Source organism: Alternaria alternata (assembly GCF_001642055.1).
Source record: "Alternaria alternata strain SRC1lrK2f unplaced genomic scaffold CC77scaffold_2, whole genome shotgun sequence".
NCBI classification, from domain to species: domain Eukaryota; kingdom Fungi; phylum Ascomycota; class Dothideomycetes; order Pleosporales; family Pleosporaceae; genus Alternaria; species Alternaria alternata.
Genome location: NW_017306191.1, coordinates 599910 through 620226, shown reverse-complemented (window position 1 = coordinate 620226; position 20317 = coordinate 599910). Strand labels below are relative to the sequence as shown.

Sequence of the window (20317 nt, the reverse complement as noted above, 5' to 3'; positions counted from 1 at the left end):
CTCAGTACCTAGGTAGTGTCATAGGCGAGGCTTGTTTCACATTCGTGGCGTGAACCGGTATACCCTATATGACCTAAAAGATCTGTCCCGCAAGACCGATCGGATCTCGAGTCGGATTGCTGTAGACTGGAGCAACGAACTACTAGGTTTGCCCTTCAGGGCCAAGTGAAGAGATTGCTAGGCTAGGTCTTAAGGTTCTCGGCGAACACAATTCGAGCTTGTAGGTAATAGTTTTGAATGGAACAAGGCGTGCGCATCTAGCCAACTCAACCAAAATGGGTGAGTGGGCACTGCTGACTACCTGCATGTCTCGAGTGCTATCAAAAGAGAACGTCTGATAGCATGATGGAGGCGTCGAGGTGTGGCCGCTTGGGCCGGGATAGTGTCAAAAGGAGGCTGATACGATGAGCTGGGGAATGGTTCCAAAGGTCCGTCATTGGTGGGGAGGCTGACTAAACCGTGCGCTACCCCTTAGCATGCCACCGGATGCGCCTCTCCCATGAGACCTCGTATTGCGCTCGACGAACCTTGGAAACTAGCCATGCCTTCAATGCTGCAGTCATCGAATCATGCTGCATAGCTTATGGTGGCCTAACGACTAGGGCGTGGGCGATCGTCACGCAGCGCCCGCACCTGTTGTGGTGGGTTCTTGGACAAAACGTCCATGAACCGCTCTGGACTCCAGGGCTTCCGATAGCCCAGGGACCGCACTCCCGGTATCAGAGCTGACTCGACCTGGGGTCCCAAAATCTTCCGATAGACAACTGCGCCATGTGCTACCTGCTTCAGACCGTCTGAGCCGACGATCAATCGCTTGCAGGTCCATGTAGAGACATCGGCCATCCTTCACTACCGTTCGCTCGCTACACAATGCGCCTCACAGCGCGAGCTACCGAGGCCCCGGAGCCGTATGTCGTGCCTCCTTCGGATAAGTTTGATGGCGCGGATGGAAGCTGGAGCACCTTCAAGATAAGCGTTGGAACACCAGGACAAGACTTTCGTGTGTTGCCGAGCACAAAGGGAGGCGTCACATACGTCATTGCCGAAGAAGGATGTCTGGAGGGAGTCGACCCGACGAATTGCCCACAACTCCGAGGAATAGAGGTTTTCCAGAGCACGCAAAGCACCGGCTTCCAGGTCAACGCGTCGACAACATGGTCGGCAATTGGACAATACGATGTGGATTTGGAGGACGCACTCAACTACACAGGAAGAGGACTGTTTGGCCTGGACACTGTCACGCTAGGCGCAGCTGCAGATAGTAGTTCCTCTATATCACTGACGCGCCAGGTCGTTGCTGCCGTTGCTGATCCAGACTACTACTTGGGACTCCTTGGTCTTGGCCAGGCAAAGTCCAGCTTCAACAGTGGGAGCCAGCCCATCGACTCTTTCCTCTACCAGCTGCGCGAGAGCAAAAAGATTCCTAGTTTCGCCTATGCGTACACAGCCGGCGCAACTTACAGATTGAAATCCGTCTTTGGCAACCTGGTTCTGGGAGGTTACGATGCGACGCGATTCGAGCCCAGTGCGAACGACTTCTCTTTTACCTTCTCCCAAGACCCCTCTCGGCTCCTGACTGTAGGAGTGGACTCAATCATGGCGACAAACACACTACAAGGCACCTACTCCCTGACCTCCGGAGCACACTTCTCCGTCATCGACTCTACAGTCCCACACTTGTGGTTACCCGCAGACGTTTGTGCACAGTTCGAGACAGCCTTTGGGTTGACCTACGATCCTGAGACAGATCTGTACCTTGTCAACGATACTATCCACCAACAACTTGTCTCAAACAACCCAACTCTCACGTTCAAGCTTGTAAACTCGCTCGAAGATACAACCACGAACTACACCAACATAGAACTGCCGTATGCAGCCTTCGATCTTCAAGCCTCGTATCCGTACTACCCGAACGCAACGAACTACTTCCCGATTCGCCGCGCCGCCAACGATACACAATACGCACTTGGCAGGACGTTGCTGCAGGAGGCATATCTGATAGTAGACTATGAACGGGCAAACTTCACGGTTGCACAGGCAGTCTTTCCCGATCCTTTGCCCGCATCAAACGTCATCACGATCAGATCACCGAGCGACTCCGATTCCACACAAACTTCAACTTCGTCTTCAGGCCTCGGCGGAGGTGCCATTGCTGGGATTGTTATAGGCGCAATCGCTGCTCTCCTGTTAGCACTGGGCATATTTTTCTTCCGAAAACACCGCAGCAAACAGCAAAAAGAACAGCGATACGAGCTCGCAAGCAAACATATATCAGAAATTGATTCAAGTTCTAATGTTCTTGCGGGCAGCCTGCCTCACAAAGCTGTGGGCCCGCAGGAACTTCATGGCACGCCATTGACAGAACTCGCCTCCCCTGTGAACGACCAGTTCCCTGGCCATGCATATCCACAAGATCAAAAGACAGTCATTGATATGGCAGACGAACCACAAGAGCTGCATGGCGACTCGATAATGCCGGTGACACCCAGATGGCAAGAAGTACCGCCGCATCCACGTTTCCAACAAGAGATGGACATAGAGAGCAGTGCAAGCCACAGTGTGAGCGGTGTGCCCAGCGACGACGGATACGCGACTGGCGAACTTACACTCCGCTCTGGTGTATCGCCAATTTCACCGCAATTTCCTCGCAGCAAACATGGATAAATAGTTTTTAATTTTGGACAGAGTCCGGCAAAGGCGTTTGGGTCTGGCATACTTCTAGAGATACCACACATGTACGAGAAATGGGCAGGATTTAATGCATACGTAACACGAATGCGAGAATATTGATTACTATTTTGCAAAAGGCCTAGGCACGGGACTTGCAGCAGAGATCGACATCTTCTTAATGTATATGGCCCGAGTGAGCTTGGAAATAACAGTGCGAACTTATAAAAGAGCTAGGAGGTTTTCGACGAGATTGCGAGGAATGGGTAAGAATTCTTATCAGAGCCTGGAGATATTCAGTAATCATCTTAAGCACCACTCAGGTCCCAACAGCATTGTGTGCGCGAATAACGACATCTAAACTCATCTCACGAAACGACTTTTGGCTCCGAGTTAGGGCGGTCACAAAGTTCTGACATATTTCTAAGGACGCCGAGGATGGTAATACTGGGTTCTACGAGGCAGAGCACCTGCCAAGAGATACCCGGGTGATCGGCTCGTAGGGCTGACAGATGCGCATCCTTCCAGCAAGGGTTGCGGCACGAAGTCGAATATGTGGCCCGCGGGCTTCATGAGCTTTAATTGGAAAAGTGGGGATGTGAACTACGATGACTTCAATGTGTGTGATGGCCGGTTGCATACGTGGGTCATGCTGTCACGCGAAGAGCTTTCGTGGTGGCCTACAGACTGAAGTATCGCATACCATCATCTTGTATGTGGGTTCTGAACTCCCTGACTACCATATGACTGATTTACTTAATCCGCAGATGAGATAAAAAGATGCAGGTACAACTGTGCTAGAGCCCTAATCATCAGCTGCGCTTTCCTGGGTGCGGGTGCGAGGTACTCCACACGTGAGGTTGAAGCAGGAATCGGATGCAACCCAAACCCGAGCGGGAAGGCCCATTGCAATTCCAAGCCACAAAAAGATGTTCTCTGCACAACTTGGAAATGAATGCAGAATGCGTGGACCGCGCTTGACTAGGTCCACCTCCAACAGGGCAGCTGGGAGATGGACTATGCTGAGGCTATGACGTAGGTGACACGCATGGCTGAAGCTATCACCCCTCATCCCCGCGCGCGCTTCCTCCAACCTGGACAACACCCCAAACACCTAATCTTCTGCTTCGATATTCAGATACGTCAATAATACAGACCTATACCCCAGACACCCTAAACCAACACGTAAAACAAACCACCGACAATGGACAAGATCAAGGAGAAGCTTCACATCGGCAGCAAGAACAAGGCCGAGAACGATGTCACCACCAGCACTGGTAATGTCGGTACCATCGAGGGTAAGTGATAACTCCAAGTGACATACCAAGCATCGCGTCCAGTAGTCGTAGTAAACACACGTTGGTCCGTCGCGAATAGCCTTCCCCCAACAACGCGCCTCGCTATCCTTCAGCCTCACTGAGCCCACCACTAACACCCTCAACAGAGAACCGTGACTCGATCGACTCTGAACTCGCCGCGATGCCCCCTCAAGAGCGCGTCGCCTACCTGAAAGAATTCGAAGACTCAGACAAGCACGACACGCCAAAGAAGGGCGGTCTCCTCGAGAAGCTCATCGCCCGAGGAAACAAGAAGACCGAAGACCAGATTGCCCAAGAGACCAAGGAACGCGAGGCGCGTGAAGCTGCTCACCGCGATGCAACACACGCGACTATGGGCCCCGGCGCCGGTGCCAGCGCACATTCAGCCGCAGGACCCGGTGGATTGTAAGCGCATAACGACGAGTGCAAGGGCATGATGGAATGTGAGCGACCAGCAAAGTTTTAAAGGGGGAAGTACGACACTTCCCAGACATGGATTGTGAAGAACGCTTTCTTAGCGATGGACTGCGATTACATTTACATACACTTTTTCTCGACATGATGAATACATGACATGAATACGAGCTGAGCTTCTTTCTGTATCTTGGACCGTGATGAGATGGAAATGACTTTACAACGCCCTCCTTATCTGGAACTCGATGGCGTGTGCTTCTTCATGGTACACGGGCTCCTCGCTACCTTCTGTGTCGATCTTGCGCATATCGTCATCTTAAGGACGCCTTGTTTCCTACGATGTTGTTCCCACCCTTCGATAGCCAGGGTTGATCTGGTGAGCATGCGGCGAGCAATGGTGTGGATTTCACTGCGGTAGATGTATACCATTCCTGCTGCAAGCAAGAGTCTGGAGATAAAAGTACCGCGTAGGAGGAAGAAACTGGGAGAGAGTTGCATTTCAGCAATGCTACGGCCGGGTAAGGGAGAGAAGGATGATATATGTACACTTGGCGACCGCCTTTGTTGGCGATCTTGAGACTCAAGCCTGCTGTTGTAGTCCCTGATATAGTGTTCACTGCCGTTTTCCATACCTCTACCTCACTCATTTCTATCGTTCAGCTTCGTGTCGGTGAAGGAAGGAAATATCATCTCGAGTAGCATTTGTCTTGCTTAAAAAGTAGGTTGTAAGGTGTTTGTCAAAGGGCCACCAATTTAACCTTGTAAACCTTCATACTGTCAAAGGAGTTGTGGTTCACCAAAGGCATGTCAGTCGTGCCGGATGACACAACAGAAGACTGCAAGTGCATTCGAATCGATGGTATTACTGTGAACCTCGGACCTTATGTCATGGGGTCCGCATTTGCTCCAGTAATGAGCTGGTATACTACAAGTCACTCTCTAACGTCCCTTTTTTCCCTAGATCCTTCACGAAACATCCATGATCATGTACAGAAGAGAACTTCGCCTCTAGAGAGGTCACCAGCTGTGTAACAACCTAGGTAACAAGAGCTGGAAGAGCAGTGCGGCAACCCGCCGTTGCTGCATCGCATTCCAAAATTGAGCTGATAGAAATGGCTGCCATTTGTATGGCCAACTTCACACCGGAAGTCCTTGCTCGTCAGGTGCTTCAGGTGCTCCACTTACAGCCCCATATACCCGGATTGGTACCTGAACTTCAAAGCTCTCAGCCGGTAATCGCTGGGCCGCCGCTAATATGACACCTCGATCGTCGCTGGATATCTCTTCCAAGAGATTGTCTTGTGTCGTCTCCTCTCCATCCTCATGCATTACTCGCGGAGTGATGAACTCGATCCTTAGCTTCCACTCCAGGCTGACTCCACTGGTGATGAACTCCGGTGTGGCATTGGGTGGTATTGTAGGTGAAAAGGCTAGCTTTTGCGCAAACAGCGCGTTTTCTGAAAAGGATGCGTGCACTTTCTTCGTAACACGGTATATCGAAGCATTCGAGCGAAGTGCTATCGCCGGGTCGACCTTCTCAGAGGTTTCCAGTGAAATATGTATAGAATAGCAGGGAATGCGCGAGTCTGTAAAGTCGATCACCGCAGTCATTGTTTCGCCTAGTCGGTAAGAGGGTCGCGCCAACATGATGACCGCAACACGGCGGCCGCTGCGGGCGATCTCAAAGCGGTTGGCGCTCTGATTCGCAGCACCCGTCAAGTTGCTGCGCAAAATGGCTGTGTCGATGGCCTCCTTCATAGTTTGGGGTTCTTCGGCGATCGATGACCGCCCAGGCATGGTACCTGTAGGTGAGAGCAAGCCCATGCTAGAATTGTGTCTAGGTCGATCTAGCAGGTTGTTCACGTACTCCAGGAAGTCGCCAAAGGTGTTTTCTTCTGCTTTGCCCGAAGGGCCTTTCTTAGTCGGAGAAAGCTTCGCACCTGAAGAGGGCTCTATGCTGGCTGTTCGAGCTTGATCGCGCAATATAATGTACGGAGACATGAGATCATGTCCAAGTATCTCGCCACGGCCTGGTCGGAGTTAGCATGTCAATGCATCCATACTTGAGCAAACATACTGTTCACGCTGCCAAAAACCCTGAACGGAATGTCCACATGCTTCACTTGCTGTTCTTTGGTCGAGCCTGCGCGTTGCGTGCCAATGATGAGATTGTATGCTACCTTCATCGACCGCCCCTTGTGTGAAGGTGGGAGACCTCGGGGTATTGTAAAGCTGTACGTGTAACTGCGGCTCTCGCCAGGCGCAAGCCTCAAATCGACGAACAGAATGGACTGGGGTGTAGTGATGAGCGGAACGGTTTTGGAGCTGGCAACACCCCTCATCTCCCGGATACTAGAGGGTTCTGATGCGCCCAGTAGCCCGCCCAGCGACTCTCCTATGTTGCCCCAGCCTAGCGCGCCAAAGAGCCCGCTCTCGCGCTTTGTCTTCTCTACTCCCACGACGCCGCCTCCACCCTGGCCACCTACTACTCCCTTCCTTTTGACCTCTTCGAAAGGTGCCTGGTTGATCAAGGATCCATCCAGCGTGAAGGAACCCATTATTTGTGCATAGCCCATCATTATCGACTCAGGGAGAGCCTGTCTATTGGGCGGTGCCAAATGCGATAGTCGTCGGTGGTGCATCGGACGCTGTAGCAGACGCGCGGAGGGATGAGCTGCATATTCCGAGGCTAGTGTTTCGTTGGAGTTGTTGCTCATCGAGTAGAACTCTCCACTGCTACGAGGAGTGTCATTGAGGCTCGACGCAGATATTATCCGTGCAACGGGCGAAAGCACTTCGAGATTGGAGCTTCCTGATATCCGTAGATGGTCATATGGCGGTTGTGGGGAGTTGCGCCGGACGTGTATGGGTTGCTTTGTAGGGCTGCTACTAGGCTGCGGTTGTGTGGCATCTTCAGGCGGAGGGGCGGCTGGGAACTTGAAGTTTGATGAGAAGGAATTGGAAGGTTTCCGTCCTGTGGTAGGAAGAGCTGGGGTACTCGGTGTGGTCGTAACACCAGGCCGTCTCCTGTTCTGACGCGCAGGAAAGGCAAAGTCGCCAGGGCTGTGGACTGTCGGCGATGACGCTTCGCCGGATAATGGAGAGGGATGTGTAGCTGATCGATGACCTGGTGAAGCAACTGCTACCATGTCAGCCAGAAGCATATATCGCGTGTGTCCTTCATACTTGGATACGAGTTTGGCCTGCCGGGCACGACTTGCAGACTTGCAGATCTTCCATGCCCTCTTGCTGGGCGTCTAATGGGTATGCCTCTCTCATGGCTGACTTCGGTTCCAGCATCTGTCCCTAAGGACACGATTGACACGGATCTTCCATGTTTCGGCGTTCCTGTGTTGTTCCCGTGTATGACGCTCGGCGGAACAGGCGATCGGCGTCCCCCAGCTGTTGACGGCGTGTGTAATGATAGTGCAGGGCGGTGTCCACGAAGATGTGAGGGCGGTAACTGCGAGGCAAAGGACGAATTGCGGGATACCGAGGGCCTCGTCGACGAGTGAACTGGCGGTAGTTTGCGCTGTCGCTCCCCGCCTGTCGCGAAGCCATTCTGCCTCCGGACCGGGGAGCGATCGCGTCCTTCAGGCGAGGCTACATTCTTGAAGGTAATAGTGCATTCTATGTCTTCGCCGGCGAACACGGTAGAGTCCTTCCATTGTACAAATACCCGGATGTTCGACGCGGACATGGTAGGAAGGCTAAGCGGCGCGGGCTGCGGGTTCGTAAGCAGCTCATCTGGTACGGCGATCAATCGGCATGGCGACTGCTAGAAATTGAACCCCGAGACGACAAAAACAGCAACAGACACCAGTTGAGGGTTGGTAACGATGGCGGATCTCGACTGACAGCTGCGCCGTCATGACAGGGATGTCCAGGGTCTAGGTACGCGGTCTGTGCTTCTTCCCCGGTCCGCCTACCAGCTCTTCCTCGCGGATGTGACCAACTCCAAGCGCAACCCAACCAAAATACACTTCCACATTTGGATCTAAGCTTCGACCGTGTTACAATGACAAGTGATTCATCTCTCCCGATACCTGTGGCAGAGCAACCAGATCAGCCTCCAAGTACACCTACGTGTCTAAGTCAGCCTTGTGAAGGCTGTTTAATCCAGAATGTGGAAAGAATGTAGTATGACGATTGGTTCATACCAGACGCAGGCGTTCAGCTGCGCACCAGGCTGTGCCAACAGTCGACTACAGTCTGCTTACCCCACGACAATCTAAAGCTCGCAGCCTTTTCTCCATAACTGGCGTCTAGCATTTCCCGATTACCATTCCAACAGAAGCGGAGCGACAATAACTCAAAACTCTCATGCACCATGCTCGATCCTCTGATAGCGCTTGGGGCTGTCGCTAATGTCACTCAGTTTGTCGAACTTGCTATCAGAATATTCGCAAAGAGTCATGCCATCTACAACTCAGCTAACGGTAGTCTTGTTGAACACGACGACCTAGGCAAAGTCTCTGAAGATATTTCATCGCTCTCAAGGAAGTTACAAGAATCGCTGACCACAACCGCTGCGAGTAGTAGCCTCACCACAGACGAGCAAGCGCTTTGTGATCTGTGCAAGGGATGTATAGATGTATCGCAAGAGCTTAAAAAGGCTCTTGAGAAACTCACAGGTCAAGGCAAGCCTGGAAGATTTCGCAGTTTCCGACAAGCTTTGAAGAGTGTGTGGAGTAAGGATGATATCGATAACCTGGAACGAAGAGTAAAGATGTACAAAGAAGATTTGAATATTCGCATAATCGTGGGTTTACGGTTCGTCTCACGCCTATTATCACCAGACAGGTCTAACTCTGGGCGACAGGAGCAAGATCGATGTCGTAGCACTTCAGCAATCAGAAGGTTATGCTTCACTTGCCGACGAAACAAAGTCCGTAGTTCAATCACTAGCTCACATCGACGACGGGATACAGAATGGATTCGAGCGACAACATGCCATTCTAGATACACTTCACTCGCGCACAGAGACGACTATAATAGCTCATGCTAAACAAGACAAAGAAGAACACGAGAAACTATCTTCTCAGATAATCGAGCTTTCACAACAATCCGGTGATCAGTTTGATCGAGCTTTAGGTGCACAGATCGTCACTAGGACCGCGATCGAGACGTCGATTAATCAGAATATCGCAGAGCACAATAAAACTCGAGAAGAAATGAACCGTCTCAAAGAACAAGCGGAAAGACAGATTGAGGTTCTCACTGAAGAGATTCGACAGCTCAAGATTGAGCTTGAAGCTAGTGTCAAAACCATCGTTGCCAGCCTCGGAACAGCTTCAAAGAAAGAAGAGCAGAAGCTCAAGGATATCAGCAATGCTAAATTCAACCTCTGGGTTGCAAAGGAACTCATATTAGAGAAATTGAAGGTTAGTCTACTACAAGGTATTTAGTGTATGTTTAACCAGATACTAGGCTTTTGTCGCAATGTTCCGTTTCAGTTTTGCAACGGAGATATGGACCAGTACAACGGACATCATGTCTTGGAAGCTCATGCCTTACCCGAAACCGTCCGAAGAGTCTCCTGCCGGAACTATGTTTGCTTCAAGTGGTACATCAGGGATTGGTGAAGAATCGATGGCATATGTTCACGTGGACCTCAACTATCCCATTGCGGCAATAAACGTCCCCATGGTCAAGATGTGCCTTGATATAGGCGCGGATGTGAACGCCAAACTTTATGGTGGTGAGACGCCTCTAGAGGCGGCGGTAGCTGTTGCTTGCGACATCAAATACGTCCGTTTGCCTCTGGCGCGTCGCGATACGAGACAAATCATTCAAATGCTACTTGATCACGGAGCGGAAAAAAGCCCGGAGGCACGGCGGTTGGCAAGAAATTCACACGGAACTGATTGGTTGATCGAACAACTTCTGGCTCCTTCCCCTCATCCCAAAACATGTCACTTCATCTCCATGACAGATGCAGTGTTGTCAGGAGATCAGAAGAAGCTAGAAGACATACTCACGCAAGAGCCGGAGCTTTTGCATTTGTCAGAGTCTTATGGCGTCTCACCGCTCAGGATAGCTGTTTACCAAAATGATGAACTCATGGTAGATAAGCTTCTCCACGAAGGAGCTTCGCCGAACACACTTGACCCTGTGGGATCATCACTACTAGCTACCGCTGTCAAGCGGAGTCGGGGAGCTATTGTCGGATCACTTCTGTGGTACGGTGCAAGCATCACACTCGAAGACCCTGACCTGAAGGGCACTCCTCTCGAATATGCTGCAAGAAATGGAGACGATACCATGTGCCACACTTTGATTAAGGGTCTCAAAGTCCAAAGCCTTTCGGAGAAGAGGCGACTACTTTTGGAACCATTTGCTCTAGCAATAGTAGGAGTTAGGACCAGTGTAATCAGGGTACTTCTCGAACATGGCGCAGATGTATTCATGGACATGCGGCCATTTCTACGTCTCGAGGTAGCCTACTCTCCCAAAGGATGGAAATTCAATCCCGATGATCAAGACTGGGAAACAACTTTAACCCCTCGGATATTCCTGGAAAGCAACCACGATATTCTCCAAGAATACGCCAGCTATGAAAGTTTGCTTGTAGTTTTGAAGAAATATGAGGATCGAACGACTGAAGAAACACCCCAGAGAAGTGGCCTGCTGTCCTATGAGAAATTCCAGTCGGAGGACCTTATTTCATTCGAATGACAGATTCCTACCGAGTTAAAGCATCACAAGAGGGGTCCTGGTCACTGGCTCTATCAATGCAAGTACGCTTAACGCAAGGAAAGTTTTCTTTCCAATCTATGCTCGCGAATCCGTTCTTCTTTCATCCTGGCAAACGTTTTCTTATCTTTTGTATGGTAGTAATTTGTGCACTTACAAGGGTCAATGATCATTTCAACCACGTTAGACGACACCGAAAAAGCCGGGTAGTCAGCACTCATCCATTGGCGTCACGACGCTAGTTGAGCGCAACAAAGCGAACGCGGCACAGCATACTGCACAATCGAGCTTTCACTGAAACTGCCTTTGTTCTTTCTAACATAAATTCGTTTTGCGGACTGGTTTTGCGCACCCTGAATCATCTTCATATACTGGAAATGCCGATCGAAACGCTGATTAGCTTTGCCCCGCATACGCTCGCTGTAGTCTCTGACTTCAACGATAACATGCAAATCAATTGTTCGAAGGATACCGGTAATCAAAGACAGGAAAGAACTCTTCCTTGATTTGACGTGGAGAAACGAAGCGGAACATGGGGTTTGAAGAGCCAGCCTTATCGTTTGTACCACTTGCGCGACTTCCACCGAAGCTCTGTTGACCGATGAGCGCGGCGGTAGTCTTGCAGTCTGATGACTCGTTAGCGACTACGGCAAGTAATAATTCGTTGAGCACTTACTGATGTAGAAGTTTCCAGCAGAATAGCGGAGGGCATCTTCCGCCTCTCGTATGGCAGTACGGGAGTTGGCAAAAACGGCACCTGTTAGTGCGAAATTACCACCAGCTTGGTCAATTTTCTCCAGAATCTGACTCCACTCCGCATCCGGATAGACATGTATGGCGAGTACAGGGCCAAAGATCTCATAGTTGAAGAGCTTGTGGTCTGGCGAATCTGCGAGGTAGACGGTTGGCTTGACGTAGAAGCCTTCAGAATCATCGTAGGTACCGCCGACTAGAAGCTTGAGTGAAGAGTCCTGATTGCTCTCGTCGATGACAACCTTGATCTTTTCGAACGATCGACGGTGGATTACCGGGCCCATAAAGGCTGCGAGATCCTCATGTGGGTTACCTTGGGTAATACCCTTCACGTCTTCGACCAGGGTATCGATGAATTCCTTTGATCGCGACTCTGGAAGATACAGACGAGAGGTTGCCGAGCACTTTTGACCCTGATACTCAAACGAAGCACGAACAACGTGCTTCACTGCAGATTGGACATCCGCTGTGGGATGAAGGAGAGTAAAGTTCTTGCCACTAGTCTCTCCGACGATTCGCGGAAATTCGCGGTATGTGCTGTTACCAATACCCTGACCAATGCGAGCACAGAGAGATCTGAAGACATCTGAGGAGCCAACGAAGTTGAGCCCAGCGAAGTCTCTGTGGTTGAGCACGACATCGTTAATCTCCTCAGGCTCACCAGGTACGAACTGAATAACATCCGGTGGTAGACCAGCTTCAAGAAGGATCTTGTAGACGATGGTGCTTGCGTAGATGTTTGAAGGTGACGGCTTCCAGAGTACCACGTTACCCATGATAGCAGGGCCGGAGATGAGGTTACCGCCGATAGCAGTAAAGTTGAACGGTGAAACGGCGTAGACGAACCCTTCTACTGGGCGGTAGTCCATACGAGACCACATTCCGTCTGTGCCTCGCTCGGGTTGTTTCTCAAGAATTTCCGTGGCGTAGTTGCAGTTCAGTCGGAAGAAGTCTGCCAACTCAGCAGCAGCATCTACTTCGCCTTGCCAGATGTTCTTGCCTTGGCCAAGCATGGTTGCAGCAATCAGTTCATAGCGGTATTTAGTTGCTACCAGCTCGGCCGCTTTGAGGAAGATTGCCGCTCGATCAACGAAAGGTGTATTTTCCCATGATTTCTTTGCTTTGAGGGCGGAATCGATAGCTTTCGATACTTGTTCTTTGGTTGTAAGTGGATAGCTGGTGAAGGTCGTCTTGTGGTCCGCTGGTAATGGCTGATCCCAAGAGCTGTGAACTTGCTGTGATTTGCCATTGAAATGAATCTCACTTTGCATAGGAATCTGCGACTTCATGCGCTTCAAAGTCTCCTCCAGCTTCGTTCGCTCTGGAGAACCTCTCTCGTATGTGGGGTTTGGCTCGTTACGGGCATCAGGTAACCGAAACGGTACCGTCGCTTTTGTGCGAAGTTGACAAGGAAGCAACGCGCATCTTGACGTACTTATCAGAGGTCGCTTTCTAGTATGTGAAAGTCGTACTAGAGATCGTATATTCGACATTCTGAGAGAAGGTAGCGGGGTAGGGAGGGGTGCGAGTAGGTGATGCACATAGGCACTCCGTTGCTGAACCACGCTTTCTATATCGATCACTCTGCGAGAGTCAATAGCCGCAACGCGACCCGATCATCACTCGTGACGCATAGCGACATCGCTGCATCTCCCATGCCCGCGAATACCCGTCGTCTACATATGTTATGGTGGTTTTTGGTTGGCCGATAAGCTTACCACGCCGGACCTAACTTCGCATGAGCTCAGAAGTTGATCGGGAGGCCTCCCGATGCATAACCACACCCGTGGCAGTCCGAGTGGAGAACGAACACCAGAGCAGATGACAATGACCCGGGAAAGGCTCTGAACACGGTCGTCCTTCTTGTGATCATCAGTTAGGATTACTATACATTCTGTAGAATATGCTTTGCGTTTCCCAGAATAATTTTTGCTGCTGCGCATTCTTGGTTTTCGAGCTCATTCAGTGCGCTGGGGGATTTCGTCCTAGGAATGTCACTTCTCATGCCTTGACTACAGTGCTCTTCTAAAGACAATTGTCATCTCAAGCAAGTCAGTTTCGCAGTATTCTCCTTGGCCTGAATCAGTGTTCAGGACACCTGATGACGAGTGGTCCTGCAAGAGGGACGGAAGCGCATCCGTCGCACGTCTCCGTGCGCGATACGCTAAGCCAGCCTCTCAGCCCGATAACCTAGGGGAACCGAGCAAGGCACCCCAACCTCCAGATGCAATTTCAGAGTTTGACTGAGCACTAGAAATATTATGTCACAGTCAGACAAAGATGGAGAAATAATGCTTAGCGTTTATACTGTCTTCTGCGGCTTCGATGTGGAGCAGAGATGGCAGCCATGTGCGAAGGAAGACCAAATTGGTGCGATGACCTCAGATCTCCATTGGCCCCCGCACATAGCGGTATCTATCCTAACTCAGCCCTCGACATCCCTGGCTCACAAGCGTGGGGTTTCTGCATGCGCGCTGGCGCGTCTTCCGCGTTGTTGATATCGATCGAGCACAGCACTCGGCCAGAATTGCTTCACCATTCTTCCCAGGTTGCGAGGTTCTCATGAGTGAGCCTCGGCAGACGCGATGACAACCTCCAACGATCATCGTAAAGTGACAAAACGATCCTCAAACGCGTACGCAACTCGCATTGTGCTGGAAAAGTGCACTAACAACAACTACGAACAGTTGCTCGCGATGCAGGAGGCAAAAGATTAAATGTTCAGGGCAGCAGCCGTGCTCAAGCTGTGGCAGACGAAACCTTACTTGCATCTTCGATGACCGAGAAAACAAAGTTCTAGTAACACAAGGGTAGTTTGACATGTTCCAATCGTGGGAGAAGAAGTTGATGCGGATGCTGATGCTACTTAGATATCTCTCTGACCTCCGCGCAAAGGTAGCCCGGTTAGAGCAAAACCAAGGCAATGCGTCAATAGCATCTCGGGTGCAAACGACGGCAGATGATGCAACGGCGCAGGAAGAGGATATAGACGCACTAGAACCGGACCATGACCGACAGCAAGTCAATCCATTTAGCATCGGGGGTACGAGAGACAATTCGCCTGGGCATAGACCTGAGCCTGACGAATCGAACTTAATCAACCCACTTATTGAGTCCTTCAAATTCTGGTCGTCTTCTGGACGAACTTGTAAGCTTGCCAGCCGCCGTTGATGAGTTTCGATTGATCTTGTTCGCAGTCTATCTTGGTACCTCCTCAAACTGGTCATTCCATGGACAGATACTCAATTTAGTGCATGAGCACACTCGAAAATCACCTCTTCCAAGTGCCGACTTGTTGTTTGATGGCTCAGCATATGATCTGCCCTGGGATGGTACTCGCAGCCTTCCAGATTCCACTTCTCCGGTTATTCCCAGTATCGACTACGCCATTTTCCTGATCAATGCTGTGAAATTCCATTGCGCTCAGCTTGTACATCTTTTCGACGAGGATGAATTCATGGCGAACATGCACGCGTTCTATTCGAATTCTGAGACCGGTGCATGGAAAGAGAGTATGTGGTACATACATTTCCTTATAATATTGGCTTTTGGAAAGACATTTATCCAAGCAAAAGGAAATGCACCACGGCCACCAGGTGCGGACTTCTTTGTACAAGCCCTTCAGCTACTCCCAGATACCAACCGGTTATGCCGCGAGCCTGTGACGGCGGTCGAAATACTTTGCTGTATAGCGCTGTACTTGCAAGCCTTGGATTCAAGAAATGCAGCGCACGTAACAGTATGCAACCATCCCCATGTTTACACATTAGCTGACGTTGGTTAGATCGGTCAAGCTATGCGCATCTCAATGATCCAAGGGATGCATACAGATATGCCAGTTGAAAACTTGGGCGAACCTCTTGTCCAGCGATGCCGCCGAATTTGGTGGACAGTTTACATCCTCGATCGCCAAATGACGTCTTTGATGGGGCTGCCTCAATCAATCCAAGACGACGATATATCCTGCCAGCCCCCAGACTTCGTAGGCTCCGCTCAGCGAGCTGCAGCGTTGAATATGCAAATCAGACTTGCACGTATACATGCTGAGATAGCTAAAAGTACGTGATGTAACCTCTCGTAAAAGCGATGACTGACTTGGATGCCTAGCTGTGTATGGCTCGAAAGGTCGCCTGCGCAAGAAGTTTGTCCTAAGCATCAAGGCTGTTTTGGACGATCTTGGGTCATTGGCGGAAGAGCTCCGACAATCATTTCCTCTACATGCTGACGAACGCTTCGGAGGCATCTCGAGGATGCCGGCACATCTACATTTGTCGTATTACCAGGCAAGACCCAAGCCTTGTAGAACGCAGAACCAGTCTGACAAATATTTAGACCATTGTTGTTGTGACGAGGCCATTGCTTTTCTGCTGCTTGAAGAAAGTCTTTGAGTCACCAAAAGAAGTGCGACCGTTGGTCTCATCACGCAAAATACGGCATCTACTGCACATATCACTTGAAGCCTCACAGAAAATCTTGAATATTCTAGAAAGCCTGCAAGATCAAGGATTACTTGGTACGAGAGTCTAGCCATATAGACTTCTCCCGTACTGACTACATTACAGAGACGTTCCTCCCATGGGATCTTGACGCACTCTTTGTATCGACTATGGTCCTCATCCTAACCCGTTTTGTTGACTTCAGCTTGATGGACAACCAAACAGGTCATTTGGATAAAGCTTACGGCTTTATGAAAACTATAGTATCTAGTGGCAACCGAATCGCGGCATTTAGAAACGTGGAGCTCCACAAACTTGAAGAAATGTTAGCGGAGTACTTCGAGAACAGGGAACAGCCACCCACTGCGTCACCAAACACGATCGGCTCGGGCCCAAGCATGCAACACCCACTCTCCTTTCCTGAAGGATATCAATCTACAGCTGGGTTACTGAATTCAGAGGACACACTGCCACCTCCCTATACAGGGGTAAGTGATGAGGGGAGTGGATTTGGTGATGATTTGACGGCTGAGCAGATTCTGGCTGTGGCTGAGTCTATGGATATTGAGGGAACGGATTGGCTATCGTTCGCGACTTTAGACAACTACCAGATCCTTGATTCGAGTATACAATGAAATGTAACAAGAGTGATACAAGGCTTGTTGAGCAGGTTATACGCGAGAAACTCTACAATTTGGACTTGGCCGCTTCTTCTTGTACTTCGAGGATCTCTCTAACATCTCCTACCCTCCAGCTCACATCATCATCAAAGCTCTCTCCCTGCGCCTTCTGCTTTGGTATTCTCCAACGCCATCTTGAGATGCTTTGTGTCCTGTCGGGCGAGTTTAGTAAGCTGTGCACCCACCTTCCGACTATCGGGAACATTTTGAAACCATGGCCAGAGTCGCCTGAGAGCAACATGACCGAAGAGCAGGTCTCGGGTACGTAGTCGACGATGAAATCAGAGTCCGCCGTATCCGCAAACCAACATATAAACTTCTTTACCAGCGGTCGATCGGCAAGATAGGGCAGCGTTTGGCGAAGCAGCTCGCGCATCTTCCTTTCGTCTTCTTTGGGCACAAAGCGCATAAGTCCTTCAGGCGCTTCAGAAACTCCAGTGGTAGGATTGGTATTGATATAGCCACCACCCATTGGACACAGCTTTAGGAGGTTCGTCTTTGGGTCTGGTTCGAAGAAGAAGCCGAGATCACGAGCGTATGTAACGGGGATGCCGCGCAGTGCTGCGGTTTCGTCATCAGTGAGGCGGACGTGTGCAACAGACCAAGATTTGGCAGACACTTCGGTACCAAGTTCGGGGACAATCTTATGTGCTGCAGCGCCAACGGTAACGATGACTAGCTTCGCAGGGTGAAATCGGCCGGCTTTGGTTTGAATACCGATACTCTTCCTGCTCTTTCCTGAGCCTTCGTAGACGATCTTCTCTATTGCACCAGCTTTCTCTCCCAAGAAAAACCTGACACCAGCCTTCACTGCTTCGCGATATATCCCCCTCAACGCGTTGGCGGAATGTACGTAGCCGTTGTATTTGCAGAAGTACCCTTTCCAACCAGGCATCTCTCCAGTGAACTGCCATGCCCCAGCTATATTGCGTACTTGTTCAGCTCCTGAGATAGAATGGAGGAAAGGCTTCATCTCCGGATGTTTATCAGCAGCTGCTTGGAACTTGCGCATTGTGTCCACTGCTTTCTGTGGTGCGGCACCTGAAACGCAGTTCAAAAAGCCGACACGGTGGAAGTAAGGCGCATATAGAGGAGTTTGCCAGGCGTGGGTCGCTTCCTTTTGGTTCGTCAGTTATTGGCACACCATCCTCTCACGGCAACGCTTGGGTCATCCAGGAAACTTACGACCGCCAAGTTTGTATAGAAGTCATCTTCGTATTCCGCTCGCATGATCTTGTTCAGATCATTCGCAGCGGACCATCGTGACGGAATCTCCTCGTCTTTCTCGAAGACCGTGATGTTTGTGTAGCCTTTAGTTGAGAGCTCGAGAGCTGTGGAGAGACCGAATGCTCCACCGCCAACGATGGCTATGGGATCGCTTTTTGAGACGTTCATGGTAATAAGACAATAAGAGAATCAAGGTTTGGCTGCAAATACAGAGACCTCAGAGGGTTATGTTACATGTTCTGCATACGCTTGTCTACTCATGCGACGCGTATGCCAAGTCTGATCATCAGACGGAACTATCGGCAGAGGCCCCATCATACTGTCAATACGGGGACGAGACCGTTACTGCACGTATTGTCAAACCCCGCAGATGTTGTGAGCGTTATCGTCCTGTCGTGATCCCAGCCCCCTGATCTTAATGAACGCTAGTGTTATCGATAAGATCGACCCGCATAACGCGTCGCGCTTTCCTGCACGATCGGATGGCCTCCCGACATGACACAACAGCAAAACTACGTAGGTATCCGACCGTACATTTTTCCCTTTTATGGACGATGACGAGAGTCTATCCGTTGGCTTCGCGGTGTGCGAAGACAACCGTAATGTTCAGTCCGACCGATGTCGCCCGGTCACGCTTACATGGCCTAGAGAGATCTAGTTGTCGGATGCATTGCGAGACGACAGCGACTAGACGACAAGACCTTGGGGCCTAATGCTATGGGTACTGATCTAAATATTGTCGAATCAACTTGGTGTACGGATGCGTAAATTGGTACATATGGGTCCTATGCGTTTGCGCGTGTAGTGAGCATCACGCAAGGCGAACGACTCACACAACACTACACAATGTCGCAGCAGCTTATGCAGAGTGAGAAGAATACCTGGGGGAAAGGACAGGTACTGGCAGCTGTTTTGGCTGGAGACGTCGCCGCTGCGACCATTTCCGCAACAGTGATCAGTCCTATCTTAACAGTCATTGACCGGTAAGTCGTGATTCATGTTCTGAACTTCATCTTTTAACAGTACTCCAGTTCCGTAGTTGAGAATGCCGCCCCAGCTAATCAGCATCTGCTATCTACCCTGAGAACCAACATCCTCAACTCAGTCCGACGGCCACGGCTACTCTTCGCAACAAAGCCTTTCCTCTACATGTGGACGCTCTATGCAGCCACATATACCACCGCCAACACAGTTGAGAGCATAGGCACCGCAATTACAGCGGGAGCGGATCGAATACTCATCAGTTCTATCACGTTCATTTCAACGTGTCTTGTCAACGTACCTCTAGGAGTATGGAAAGATGTACGCTTCGTCCAAACATATGGTAGATCCGTAGAGCAAGTTAAGTTCAGCAAGATGGTGGGAAACACGAGACCAGTGGCTTCACCTACACGGTCCACCTACCCAGCGCGAGCAACTAGTTCTTCACGAACCGTCGCCGCAACTTTTCTCTTCCGCGACGCCATCACCATATTCGGATCCATCAGTCTACCGCCAATGCTGAGTTCAGCTGTATCAGCACCAGATCCTCTTATTCCAGATCCTTCGACTAAGAACGCCGCAATACAAATCTTTACGCCAGTTCTCTCCCAGGTAGTGGCAACTCCTCTACATCTACTGGGCTTGGACTTCTACACCAGCCCAGAAGGCAGCAATGCGGAGCGGACGCAGAGAATAAAAAGCGCCTTGTTACCAACGACGGCGATAAGATGTGCAAGAATCATTCCAGCTTTTGGAATCGGTATGGTGATGAACACTTGGCTGAGGGATTGCTTTCATGAGCAGGTAAGAAGTAGCGACTCTCCTTAATCAAGTTGGAATATGCGTTCTTGATGGATAAGGTAATCCCACTGCGTCATCCTGGTTTCGATTGTGAAAAACCTCTCGATAGTCTCGATGGCAGACCAATCTGGCAGCGAATCGCCAAGATGTTGGGGCTTTGCGGTACTGTATTGTCTATACTATTCATTCTGCCTCGAACGAAGTATGAACGGCCCGCTCGGCCCTCTCAATGTTCAAGTGTGCTTTGCGTAAAGATGAGGTCCGCTATAAGGCCGATATCGTCACCTGCATAACCCGATCCAAGCCGCATCATCAATCGACCCCGCTTTAGCCAACCTGCAGA

General features: G+C 50.4%; 8 protein-coding genes across 8 annotated transcripts; 5 read left to right on the top strand and 3 right to left on the bottom strand.

Annotated features, from left to right (window-relative positions):
- The first annotated feature begins 518 nt into the window (after positions 1–518).
- Positions 519–2965, top strand: CC77DRAFT_1016151 (acid protease). The gene has a single exon (XM_018524161.1). It carries the CDS (start codon positions 871–873, stop codon positions 2662–2664), a length of 1794 nt encoding a protein of 597 aa, XP_018390577.1. The 5' UTR covers positions 519–870; the 3' UTR covers positions 2665–2965.
- Positions 2966–3871: 906 nt separating this feature from the next.
- On the top strand, positions 3872–4395 carry CC77DRAFT_1004812 (hypothetical protein; the record flags this gene model as incomplete). The annotated part of the gene is made up of 2 exons (XM_018523303.1): positions 3872–3965; positions 4112–4395. The coding sequence occupies 2 exons, from the start codon at positions 3872–3874 to the stop codon at positions 4393–4395; spliced, it is 378 nt and encodes a 125-aa protein (XP_018390576.1).
- Positions 4396–5244: 849 nt separating this feature from the next.
- CC77DRAFT_1037353 (Rgp1-domain-containing protein) lies at positions 5245–8582 on the bottom strand. The gene is made up of 4 exons (XM_018527061.1): positions 8219–8582; positions 7587–8178; positions 6478–7539; positions 5245–6430 (listed from the first exon to the last, which is right to left on the bottom strand). Exons 1-4 carry the CDS (start codon positions 8270–8272, stop codon positions 5538–5540), a joined length of 2601 nt encoding a protein of 866 aa, XP_018390575.1. The 5' UTR covers positions 8273–8582; the 3' UTR covers positions 5245–5537.
- A 1219-nt stretch (positions 8583–9801) lies between these two features.
- CC77DRAFT_303997 (ankyrin) lies at positions 9802–11409 on the top strand. The gene has a single exon (XM_018531151.1). The coding sequence runs from the start codon at positions 9843–9845 to the stop codon at positions 11076–11078; it is 1236 nt and encodes a 411-aa protein (XP_018390574.1). The 5' UTR covers positions 9802–9842; the 3' UTR covers positions 11079–11409.
- A 140-nt stretch (positions 11410–11549) lies between these two features.
- CC77DRAFT_926720 (delta-1-pyrroline-5-carboxylate dehydrogenase 1) lies at positions 11550–13342 on the bottom strand (the record flags this gene model as incomplete). The annotated part of the gene is made up of 2 exons (XM_018533950.1): positions 11550–11722; positions 11773–13342. 2 exons carry the CDS (start codon positions 13340–13342, stop codon positions 11550–11552), a joined length of 1743 nt encoding a protein of 580 aa, XP_018390573.1.
- A 1327-nt stretch (positions 13343–14669) lies between these two features.
- On the top strand, positions 14670–16920 carry CC77DRAFT_1056951 (hypothetical protein; the record flags this gene model as incomplete). Its single annotated transcript, XM_018527963.1, has 7 exons — positions 14670–14997; positions 15047–15588; positions 15634–15907; positions 15957–16029; positions 16089–16122; positions 16182–16362; positions 16412–16920. The coding sequence occupies 7 exons, from the start codon at positions 14670–14672 to the stop codon at positions 16918–16920; spliced, it is 1941 nt and encodes a 646-aa protein (XP_018390572.1).
- A 26-nt stretch (positions 16921–16946) lies between these two features.
- On the bottom strand, positions 16947–18517 carry CC77DRAFT_304340 (nucleotide-binding domain-containing protein). The gene is made up of 2 exons (XM_018531153.1): positions 18151–18517; positions 16947–18082 (listed from the first exon to the last, which is right to left on the bottom strand). The coding sequence occupies exons 1-2, from the start codon at positions 18358–18360 to the stop codon at positions 16973–16975; spliced, it is 1320 nt and encodes a 439-aa protein (XP_018390571.1). The 5' UTR covers positions 18361–18517; the 3' UTR covers positions 16947–16972.
- Positions 18518–18595: 78 nt separating this feature from the next.
- CC77DRAFT_304132 (hypothetical protein) lies at positions 18596–20223 on the top strand. The gene is made up of 2 exons (XM_018531152.1): positions 18596–19175; positions 19224–20223. Exons 1-2 carry the CDS (start codon positions 19039–19041, stop codon positions 19999–20001), a joined length of 915 nt encoding a protein of 304 aa, XP_018390570.1. The 5' UTR covers positions 18596–19038; the 3' UTR covers positions 20002–20223.
- Positions 20224–20317: the final 94 nt, after the last annotated feature.